Raw genomic sequence first — 11,840 nt, 5'->3', positions numbered from 1 at the left:
TAACTATTTCCTTTAGTTTTTTTGAAATACACGCGCACACGTCTCCTCCCTATTTCAATCAGCATCTGAGCACCTATCAGCAATGAGAAAACAATTTGCAACATACTTTAAAGAGCACGCCCTTTTGCGTGGGTTCGGGATCTGTTTATGTGCACAGCAAACAAGCTATCAATTGATATGCAGGAACAACGTATTGAGCTGAAGTGTGACAGAAGACTGAAGGAACTCTTTAGCTCCTGCCCTCTTTCATCATTCTGGGCAGCATCGATGCAGGAATATCCTGAACTCTGTGATGTCGCCTTTAAGATTCTCCTTCCTTTTGGGTCAACATATTTGTGTGAGGCAGGATTTTCAAAAGTGACTGCACTAAAAACTAAATACCACAATCGTGCACAAATCGAGGATGATTTGAGGCCATGTTTATCAAACATTGAGCCAAGATTTGAGGATCTTTGCAAGGCAAAGCATGCTCAGTTCTCACATTAACATCACCTACCTGCATCACCTAACTGCCAATTATAACAATAGCCTAGCACTGGGGCCCCAGATGCAATGAATCAGCTTTGGGGGGGCCCAGCTTGCAAAAGGTTGAGAACCCCTGCCCTAGCAACACCAGGACATAACACAGATATGGAAGCTCGATAAGAAGGTAAAATACAAGGTGGTGGAGAGAAAGGGCAAATGGAAAGCTGTGAAAAGAGTTTAAGTGGATGTGTCCTAACCTCTGTGGGAACATGGAAAGGACAGACTTTATTAGATTAGGCTTGATCTCCACTGCTCAAGGCCAGAGACATCAGCTGTAAATGACAGTACAGGGCAGGAGTTTATTGATGGTCTAACAGTGCCCTCTATAGGTGCACACATGACCTGGGTCTCAGCAAATTCTGAAAAGGGTATTTTTCATAATTCATGGCTGTTTCATCAGCATGTAGGAGACGACTGGTTTTCACAAGGTGCAAAAAAAGAATGCACCCAAACTGCAATAAAAGTACCATCCCCACACACTGCTCCTGGATAACAATGGCTCCTTTAATGCAGAAAAAACTACAACATGTTCACTGGTGTATCTGATGAAGCCATGTCCGCTGGTATGGCTGATGGGCATAACAAGCCCTGAAAAAAATACTATACTTTTGAGATCAGGCTTTTTGACATATGCTATATTTTAAAATATTAGTGTTATTCATTTGTTAAAAGTGTACAAACTTCAGGGCTATTCTCTGGGAAATGAAACCAAAATGGTAAAAGAATTATCTAACTATCAGAATCAAACCCGCAGGCGTGTGGCGATTGCCAGGAACTGAAAAACATACAATAGGTAAGTAACAGGATTCACATAAAATGTCACAGCCCTGACCGGCTGCTCCGAAGTTCCTTATAATCAGGCTCCAGCCATGACCCTAATTCCTCACACTTGCTGTCACCCCTCTCCCTGGCATCACTGGTGGGTGGCTTCTTGGCACTGAAAATGGTGGTCTTGTCTGTCTGTCCTGTCTGTCTTCTGCCTCCTGCAGGGGACTGGTTGCTGCAATGAGTGTGGTTGCTGGTTGTGGCACGAGTGTGGTGGACACTCGGGAAACAGCTCGACCGGTCCACTTAGAGTAGTGCGGGGAGTGGGCACGGAAGCTGCAGATGGCATGGCACAACTGCAGAGACCAGCAGAGAGCAGGATGCTGTGCTGCTGATGGTGGTGGGTGTGATGGTAGTAGGCAACTTCTGGGTGTGGTAGATCTCATCGGGAGCTTCAGGATCATCCATACTGATGATGTATCCGAGCCAGGGTGTGATCCACTCCCAAAGGAAGAACCTGCCCTGGTTCCCAATAGGAGATATGTCTGCTCAGTCACCGTGTGCTTTGCTGTGTTTCACAATGACAATCACTTCACTTTCTTTCTTTCTTGATAGCATTGTTAGCATAACACAAGACATCTTTTCAATTTGACACATTTTTCATTTTTGGAGAATGCATAGGGAGGTCCAATATTGAATATTGAATATTGTCATTTTCTCTTTTTTCGTTAGCTGTAGAAGCCACTTGCACAAACCAGTTTCCATAGTTCTTGGTTTATTTACTTCTATTGCTGTCATGTTTCATGTGCTCAATTAATGCCTGGTAAGGTTTGTCACCATGTTTATGTACAGCGTAGTATTTTAATATATTTAATATATTTTCACAAGGCTGAATTGCTCCATTAAGCAACATGGTTTAGGAAGTTTCAATACATTTGTCCTGATATGGAATATTGTTCAGTGCTTGGGCACTTAATCAGATCATCAGATCATAAAAAGCTAATGGCACAAAATACTCAACCAGCTTGTAGTGTTGCTTATATTATAAGGAGAAACATAAACAGGATTGTGCAAATGACAGACATGTCCAGTGATGCTGTTTGTTTGAGAGGAAACCCATATACAGTGCATCCGGAAAGTATTCACAGTCATTTTATGTTACAGAATTTTTCCAACATAGATTGAATTTGTCTACGCTGGATTATCTCCACCTCCCCTTTTACCTCCCATGTGTACAAATGTGTACATAGAACACATACTTGTTATATGATTTATGGAATACGTTCTTATGGTACAATGAGAAAGTCATGAGTGCAAACCAATAAAAAATGCCAGAATGAAAATGTTTTAAACTGAATGGCTTTAATGAGCACATATGTAGATGATCTCACAGGCTTCTATATTTCTGACAGTTAAAACTTATAAAGCCAATGTTCAGATGCAGTAGACGTTACATGTCATACGTGTAAACAAAAAAAAAATCTGATTAACCAGATCATTTACAGAATCTGATATTTTGATAATTGCAGAGAAGGTCATGATTGTTGCATGGATGGAACATCGCTTTAGCTGCAAATATTTTAATTAATGTAACCTGAATATGGAGTTTCCATTTGTTTGCACAGAATAAGTCCAGGCCTAGAACAATAACCCTTATACTACAATATCTCTTAGACGTAAGTTGTCATAAACCAGTTGCATTTTAGTGGCATAGGTATCCTTGCAGAGCCACTGCAGGATATGATTACACTTTAGCGCCATAAAACTTTAACGCCATCAATGACTAGAAATATACAGAAACCAAATTTTCTAAATAGGTCCACAGACTGGATATATATCATGGTATACAAAAAGATGCTTTCTATCACAGGCAAGGAGTATCCTGGTGATATGCATTAAATTCTTTACTCTCTTTCTCCATTGTTTTATTCAAGGCTCGTTCAACCTCCAGCATCATAGGCAGTGGACCCTCATACTTGTTGGTTTCAATGGCCTTCAACTTCTCCTTGTAGTCTTCAGGCAACCCATTCTGCTCTGCCCCCATTACTATGACCTGGAAAAAAGCAGAACAAACAAACCCTTCACAAAGTGTCCAGACAGCCCTCTTTAGTAGATTCAGCTAATACACGTATACAGGGGTAAAAATACACATTCAAGTACATTTGGGATCCTGACTGCAAGCCTGAAAACTGGAAAACTCCAAGGCACACATCAATCACTACACATTTAGATCCAGGTCTGACATAGTGCTTTACTGAAGCTCAACAGGTGGATATTATACTATTACATATATAGAACTTTATTAATAACTCAAGAAGGTTCCCCAGGGAAAGTCAGTAAATGTTCCAGTAATTTGTGACATGGAAAGGTAACAACACTGATTTAACTTAAACACAAATGCACCTAGAAACGCATGAAGAAATGATTCATCATACACCAGCACAAGCTACACAAAGAGAGAGAACACAGAGAACAATAAGTTACTGTCAACCAAATGGCTCTTGCATCCACATGCTGGAAACAAAGCTGAGAAAACAAAGGAAAGCTCTGTCACAGTCACTGTAAAGGGCAAGCTGAAAGGAAAAGCTCCAGAAAGTTTAATCTGCTTGGCTCCTCTGCAGGCTGTAATGATGGCAAATAATTGAGCCCAACTGCCAATTGACAACCAGTACTGCCTATGACAAAAAAGTCTAGTTTTTTCAGTGTGTCCAGATGCAGTTTTTTAGAGGGGGTGGCATTTTAGGGGCTTGGTTCAATAATGCCTCTCCGATGTCCCAGCTGCTACTCGTACCCTATTGTCTTCCCAACACAAGAGACACAACAGACAAGCGAGAAAAGCAGCAAACACTAGAAAAAAAAAAAAGAGTAAAGCACTACAGAGCAATTGTCCTTTGATGTCCATTGTTGCTGTACTGACATTGAAACTCTAGAACTGCATTTGACTCCGGAACTCATTCAAAACATCTGTATCTAATAAAAAATGACCTCCTCTGTATACTTGGCTGTTCCAGGGTGAGAAAGAAATAAGTACCTTCAGGTACTGTGGAGAGGGGAGAGCGTAGACACAGCTGTTCATGATGTACGTCCGGCAGCTCAGCTCCTGACCACGGGTCCACACTGACACCTCCATTGGACTATAGGCCCCTAGTCGCACATTCTCCTGTCTAACAGTGGCAGTCAAGCACAAAATTTTATAAAATGTCCCATGTAATCCTTAGGTTTTATCTTTCTGAGGACAATTCACAACATGAATTAAACATTTGATATCATCTTATCTACCTGTCTAAAGACTCAAGGTCAGACATGTTCATCCTCCAGACCACTCCCCATACTTCATCCCCTGGGCTGTGCTCAATTGTGGCCACACCACCATGCCAACGGTCACTGGCAAGGCCTTTATAGTTCCCAAAAACCAGCTTATAGTCCTGTTGGGACAGAGAGAAAGTTATGTTTTCAAGTCTTTATGAAGACCAATCACTGCTGCAATGTAACACTACCAACTAACCTACGACAATGCTGCATATTTTCTAAGATCCTTCTAACCCTCTTCAAATGATCCCTTAGCAAAGCCTCACCTTGAGCCTGGCCACACAGTGGACAGTGGCTGAGGGGTTCTTCAGTTGCAGTCTCTCCTTTAGAAGGTTGCTCCCATAAGCAAAGTACAAGAAAGTTTGGTTGTCCATCCCTTCAGAGGCCTCTAATGGGAGCGCAAGAGGGAGGAGAAAGAAGAGACAGGACAGGGAAAAGAAAGAGTAAGAGGGAGAGGTTGATTTTTCAGATACCGCAGTATTCCACAGATTCTAGAAGTGTTGACACGGGTCACCAACAGCATGACAGAGACATTTGTTGCCTTGCTTTTATACTGTCGCTTGCATGCCATTCTCATGGTAATCCACTGATCCTGTTGCAGGCCGCACAATGCATCAGGCAGCCAGTGGCAGAGCATGCCCCATGACTGAGTGTGACGGGATCAATCACGCTACACCCTCTATTGATGATGGGAGGCAACTGCAAGAAATATGTCAAATGAGCATTTTACCTTCTTCCTTTTTTTTTGGTGTGCATAACTTAAAATAAATCATTATTCATTGGGGCAGCTGTTGGCCTAGCAGGTAAAGAAATTGACCCCTAATCAAAAGGTTGCTGGTTCGAGTCCTGAACCATCAGGAAGCCACTGAGCAAAGCACCATCCCCACACACTGCTCCCCAGGTACCTGTTATGGCTGCCCACTGCTCACCAAGGCTGATGGGTTAAAATCAGAGAACACATTTCCTTGTGTACACAGTGTGTTGTGCTGCAGTGTATCACAATGACAATCACATTCATGTATCACCAATGCATTTGGTATTGCACACCTTCACTACAGCACTGGATTACAAATTTACTTCAGCATCAAGAAGCCTTCACCAGACATGATGGTGACCATGTCTACACCAGGAAAGCCGTGGGTAGACACACAGAGCCAGTAGATGCATGGGGTAAACGCAAAATCCAGGGACTCCTCCGGCCGTGTTTGGAGGAAGAAGGAGTATGAGTACAACCCCAAGAACACAGGACCCGAAACCTCTGGCTGCATTCCTCACTGTTTCTGGCATGGAGACCCACAAGGAAGTGATTCTGGACTCTTGAGAGAGTGTGGTCTTTAGGCATCTTCTGCGTTTCTGTGGAAGACAGAAACATCTGTCACGCTTCCAGGTTTGTTGAGGTAGGAGATGCAGAAGCCCAATATTTATTTACACAAAAGAAACATGATGCGATGGCCAAACAGGAAAAAAGAAATAAACTTAAAACAACCAGTAGGCATCTGACTAAGCGTCAAGAAATACGGAAAGTAAATATCCACTTTAATGGACTCTTTTAACGGGTGCTGATCACTGCAAGCTTCTGCTCATTAGTACGCATAATGAGGTTAAAAGAGTGCATTCATTGGTATGATATGATATATGATATGATAATTGATTGATGTCAGTAAGAAGTAAAGAAGTTCATTCCCTCAATTATTACTCAAGGGTTGAACCAAAAATAACAAAAAAATGTTTATTTTGGGGGGAAACACAATCAGAAGCATTAAGAGAAATGAACAAATACACCATGCCTCATGCTAAAGGAGGGTCGTCTCTGGGTGTGGCAAGGCAGTCACCGCTACCTGAAGTCAATGTACACCAGGTCCAAGGCGTTGAAATGGCTGTGCAGACTGGTACATGGAGTGGCTACGCAAATTCTTTATGGTACATAAAGAGTCACTGACAAATACAAATGTCACATACCGGTATGGGGAAACGTGGAACATGGGTTAACTTCAGGATTCATGTTGGAGAACTGCTCTGCCTATTCATGAGGCAGACTGGTGATACTGAAACCATATCACAAAGGTGGAATCAGCATCAACTGTACACGATCAGGGCTTGCACCTCCGGTGCACCGCCACCCCCAGTGATCCCCAGGGATCCCCAGCTGAGAATCACAGTACTCCTAGGCCACCACTCTGGGGAAAACAGGCAAAGTTGATGGATGACGTCTCCCCGATTTGTTCTTCCTCCATCTTCAACCCCCTCGTTTGCTGTCTTACACTGTCTTCCTGGAGGGGGCAGAGCCACCGAACGTGGACTTGCTGAGCCGTGCCAGTTGGTGACATTGGGCGATGAGCCGATTCTCAATGTCCATCGTTCCCTTCCCTCTTTGGTCATGACAACTAAAGTGCTAAGCATATTAAAATATTCCTCTTCTTTATGAATTTTGTCACGTTTCATTTAAATAGAAGCAGAATTTAAGTGAAAGTGAATTGATTGTGATACACAGCACAGCACACGGTTCACACAACGAAATGTGTCCGCTGGTTTAAACCCATCACCCTTAGTGAGCAGTGGGCAGCCATGACAGGCGCCTGGGCAGTAGTGCGTGGGGATGGTGCTTTGCTCAGTGGAACCTCTGTAGCACCTTGGCGGATCGGGGCTGCTTCCGTAACTGCTAGGGTCACCACTGCCCCATTTAAAAAAACAAAAAATCGGGAGAGAGCAAACGCAATCCCCCGCTACCAGAAATAAAGCAGTCAAGTTTCCCACATTTGGGGAATTCACAGCGGTCAGCACAGCCGGAGTGCGATGGCTGAGCCTTGCCCTAGGTGAACCGCCTTCTTGATCATGGTATCTTACCTGCCAGGTAAGTATTGGTCTTACTGACAATTGGTCTTTGTCAGTAAGATGGGTTTGCTGTCTGTCATGCTGTTTAATGCCAATTTACATAGTAAAAAGTACAAATACGATTGATTCATTTTGGAGATATTGGGGATGCCGGTACTGCTGGTATGTGAGCAGTCAAATTGATGAAGCTGAAGCAAAGTCAGCCTTCTCTTGCATTCCGTCTCTTCAATACATATTGGACCAATCCATATTACATGCCATAGTGCAGTGTTCAATAGGTCAGGATAGTTTATTGTCATATACATATTAGTAATAAAGTATTTTAGTAACTTTAGTAAGTTTTAGTAAGTTATTTGATTTACTTTAGTAGGACAAAGAACAAATGTAAACAACTGCAACCATCTAAAGAACTAAATAGAGGTGTTTAAGTTATATTGAGAAATATTGAGAGTTCCTCACAGAAGGGGAACAGTGAAAGTGAAAAAGGATTGTTTAGAGTTGAAATGTTATTTTACACATTACTAAAGGGTCAAGGGATATTTTCAACCACTTTGAACACTACAATTTTACCTGGACTTTTTAATTCAGAATATGAATGGAAAGGATTAATTAGGCAGACATAGAAAAGTGTGTAAACCACTTGTGTAAACAACATATTGTGTTTTCTGTCCAACATTAAAGTCACAGCTGGTCACTGCATTGTATTATCTAAATGCTGGCATTCTTTCACTGCTCCAGAACTGAACAATGCACCTCTGTACTGTATTGAGTGTTTACCAACGACATATAAGCATTTCAGTCTTATGATTCAGTGCTAGTGAAATAGTAGAATGAGGGACCCAAAAGAAAACTCTTTTCAAAAGCAACAATCAAAGGGCTAAAACTTGGAAGAAATTAAAATGAATCGGCTCATAAAATGTTTATTATTTGTTAGAACCTAACCAAGACTTAACATAATACAGCTTCAGTACATTGCATTCTAAAATGCAATTTTAAAAATGACTCACCTAGCAAAGGCAGGAGCAGCATCCCAATTGCTGGCACCAGCAGGATGATTTGGGGAGATTTAGCACAGATCATTGTCTTTCTTTTCACTTTCACTTGAAACACAGTCACTGGCAAAAAGCAGCTTATATTGACCAGTGGGTGGAGCCTATGTGTTTATTCATGTGCCTCCAACTCCCTAAGAGGATCAAAAGGGAGAAGTTTCTAGTCACTGTGCACATTCAGGAATGTGAGAATGTGCCTTTGATATACACTCACTGTACAACAATTATTTTGTTTAGCCCAAAATCACAAGCACCTCATGTCTCAATAGCACAAAATATTAGTGCTATTCTTCTTATATTTTAATTTTTCTATTTCCAGCTATGAAAACTTGTATTTCTTCAGGCCCAACATACTACTTGTCCAGTATATTTATTATTATATTATGTTTTATTCCATAGCATTTAATATGACTGTTTACAAAGCCCTAACTGTTATGGAAGGCTGTTATACTAATACTGCACATGTGATCTGTGTGCCTTCTATGCTGTGTTTTTTTTATTTTGTTACAATACAATATACAAAAAACAGGTTCCACAATCCAGAAATTTCTGGCAGGTCCTGTACATTGTCCTGTACAAGGCACCATCTTATAAAATAGATAATAATAAGCATAATAATGCTAACCCATTGTTTAAGGTGGGAGGTCAATAAAAAAAACAGCTCTGTTACAATAATAAATACAAAAATGCTAAAACCTGTAAAATATAAATAATCTGTTTACAACTGTGCTTATGTTTAGGTATCTCAGAAAAAGTTAGCTTGATGGCATTTTGCCCCTAATTATATTACAAACCCACACATTTATAACACCAGTATGCTCTAAGAGCTGTCAATCCAAACATGGAAGTTCCAAACTATCTAACAATAGTGAAAATATATGCTGCCAAAAATGAGCAAGTATGGGACATATCTAATACATATGTAAAAAAAAAAGCTTTAAATCATTGTAGACCAGGAGACAGGGAATTGAATATCTTGAACTGGAATGTATCCATGCTGTTCATTTTTACCTTCATGTGTTCATGTGTCACTCTTAATGCTTTTAAGGGTCTTAAATACAACCAAGTACTCATACAAAAATCTAATCTGTCAGTTCTTTGTTGGCAAATGCTACCAAAATCAAACAGATTTTAGATTTTAATAAAGTAATTAGGAAAAAAAACAGAAGCATTTAACACTGACTATTCATACCACCAGGTGGCAATGCTGGGTTGTTTCAATGATAAATTAATGAAGGTTCATGCTAACAGAATGTTCAAAATTTACATGGGTCTGTGCCAGTCCAGCTGCCACAAAACATAATTCAGACAGCAAGCTGCATTAACTCAATTATTAGTAGCTCAGTCACATACAATATTGCAACATATTGCAACAATGGGCACCATTTTATTTACACTGGTTGGTAAAATTATACTCATCAAATACAGAATTCTAAGGATTTCATTGACAAAATCTGTGGACTCTCAATCGAGCCAAGTGGGACAGCATTTTCATATAATGTTGCATCTCAGTATACATGCATGCGAACAGCACTATCAGTCAAGACTGTATAATGTCTATGACCAGACATTAAGACACAGAACACAACTAAGCCCCGATCAGTTTGTTGCTGGAGTTGTGCTTGAGTATAAGCACAACAAACAGAAGGTGAAATAAGTATTGAACAAGTGCTATGATGCAAGTGCTACAGGGGCTGTTCTTTTGCAGATGGACCAAGATGGAATTGATCACACCGTCTGCTACCTCTCTAAGACAGCACAATAGAGAAGGAGGTGTTGGCACTTCTACTGGCACTGCAGTATTTCAAGCCAAGCCCCTGAAGGGTAGGGGGCTCTCTAGATGTAGAGACGTGGACAAATTACTGTTGTGGCTGTAGGTTGACAAACAAATTGGGAGAGGGAAAGAATATGTGAAACACCGGTTTATTTTTACATGGAGGTGATATAATAGACAAGACCAGGACCAACACACAGCACACTACACACACCCAATCACATGCTATAGCTCTTGTAACATGCTATAGCTCAATGTCCACAAACCGACTCCTAGGTGCCTCCCCTGACTCCTGTTGCGCGGCTGGAACACTGGAGATGGACCCCTTAAATAGAAAATGCTGCTAATCACCGCACCGTCAGGGGATCTTTATCAGTGACACTGAGGGGGTTCCTCTCTGAATTCCTCCCAAGGATTTCTCCATGAGAGTTTTCTATTGAGTTGTTCCTTGTGTCCAGGGAGGGTCTAAGTTTGAAAGATGTCATCTGTAGAGCTTGTTAAATCTTACATTGATACATTCTGCTTGTGATTCTGACCTAAACAAAAATAACTTGTTGTTTTTGTTGTTTTTACTGTAGACATTTCTCCACTATTTGCCAGTTCTCACAGGTCTTTTCCAGACTTGGGCTTCTCAAAAAGGTTTTGTTTTCCTGTCACTAACAACTTTAAATCGTGTCGATTGGAAGTTTCTCGAATAGAACACAAGATGTCCACTTCCTGCTGGGAACCTTGGTGAAGAATTCAACATCTGTCCATAAAAAAAAAAGGAAACAAAAAACTTGCCCCCCTGGGCCACTTCAAAATATATGGCCTCCCTGCGGCATCCCTTAATCTCTACATTGCAGGAGCTTCTACCCCAGGGGTCCCAGGCTCACCATGTGGGATGACTATGAAACCACACACTGGCCCACAGAAAAGCGCAGCAATTGCATCATGCACACATTTTTCTCAGGCTGATGTTGAGTGTTCTTTCAGCAGGGCACAACCAAAGCCAAAATGTTGTTCAGTTTTACAGCTGTGTTATTAGCCAGCATGCAGCCTTGTGGGGACAGTGTCTCATGCATGTCATGCACCCCGGTTTTGAGGTGCTTGGCTATGGGGTACGATCCACACCTACCCTGATTCTCATCCACCACAGTCACAGCATTGAAAACATAGGCCCCCTACAGCTTCTTTATTCTGTATTGTGTGGGCCAGATCCCAAGTAGGACACAGCAAGCCACTACTCCACATGCACTACTGCTGACTGCAGCTGCCCAGTAACCTAGATGCAAATTAGTACCATGTAGCTCTGTGTTGCTATGGTCTTGAAGCTAATTCAAGAACTTATACAGGAATTGTAAGGAATGCAATCATTATGTTCAGGTAACAACCACAAGCACATTTTGCATGTGTGCTTCAGTCTCCTTTGAAGTATGTTCAGATTAACAGCCATGCTTGTTAAAAGGGTGTCCCACAGGGTGCCTGACAGTTGATTAATGCGCTTTCATGCCAGGTTGCTTTTCAAGAGACCTCTATTTTCTCTCTGTCCCTTAAGATCAGATGGTTATTCACATGGGTGCCTCAGCAGACATGAAAGTTTTTAT

General features: G+C 41.4%; 1 protein-coding gene and 1 non-coding gene across 4 annotated transcripts; both read right to left on the bottom strand.

Annotated features, from left to right (window-relative positions):
• Positions 1 to 2,635: 2,635 nt before the first annotated feature.
• Positions 2,636 to 8,533, bottom strand: ggctb (gamma-glutamylcyclotransferase b). Of its 3 annotated transcripts, XM_028976263.1 has the most exons (7): positions 8,439 to 8,525; positions 6,559 to 6,644; positions 5,875 to 5,952; positions 4,866 to 4,987; positions 4,570 to 4,715; positions 4,322 to 4,454; positions 2,636 to 3,343 (listed from the first exon to the last, which is right to left on the bottom strand). In XM_028976263.1, the coding sequence occupies exons 2-7, from the start codon at positions 6,599 to 6,601 to the stop codon at positions 3,155 to 3,157; spliced, it is 711 nt and encodes a 236-aa protein (XP_028832096.1). In that variant the 5' UTR covers positions 6,602 to 6,644; positions 8,439 to 8,525; the 3' UTR covers positions 2,636 to 3,154. The 3 variants fall into 3 exon arrangements, with proteins under 3 accessions (XP_028832096.1, XP_028832095.1, XP_028832097.1); XM_028976262.1 differs by lacking the exon at positions 6,559 to 6,644 and having other exon boundaries at positions 8,439 to 8,521; XM_028976264.1 differs by lacking the exons at positions 5,875 to 5,952; positions 6,559 to 6,644 and having other exon boundaries at positions 8,439 to 8,533.
• On the bottom strand, positions 7,295 to 7,458 carry LOC114789399 (U1 spliceosomal RNA). The gene has a single exon (XR_003749661.1). It is a non-coding gene; the product is annotated as a U1 spliceosomal RNA (small nuclear RNA).
• Positions 8,534 to 11,840: the final 3,307 nt, after the last annotated feature.

Source organism: Denticeps clupeoides, chromosome 4 (genome assembly GCF_900700375.1).
Source record: "Denticeps clupeoides chromosome 4, fDenClu1.1, whole genome shotgun sequence".
NCBI lineage: Eukaryota > Metazoa > Chordata > Actinopteri > Clupeiformes > Denticipitidae > Denticeps > Denticeps clupeoides.
Note: the sequence above shows the minus strand (reverse complement) of the source record. Positions and strands in the feature narration are given on the sequence as shown.

Bases quoted from the DNA above. Each gene is read 5' to 3' on its own strand.
- ggctb (XM_028976262.1), bottom strand. From the start codon at position 8,511: ATGATCTGTGCTAAATCTCCCCAAATCATCCTGCTGGTGCCAGCAATT. The intron at 4,455-4,569 runs GTAGATAAGATG...TGCCACTGTTAG, and splicing joins GACCTTGAGTCTTTAGACAG to ACAGGAGAATGTGCGACTAG. The intron at 3,344-4,321 runs GTACTTATTTCT...GCTTTTTTCCAG, and splicing joins CCTCTCCACAGTACCTGAAG to GTCATAGTAATGGGGGCAGA.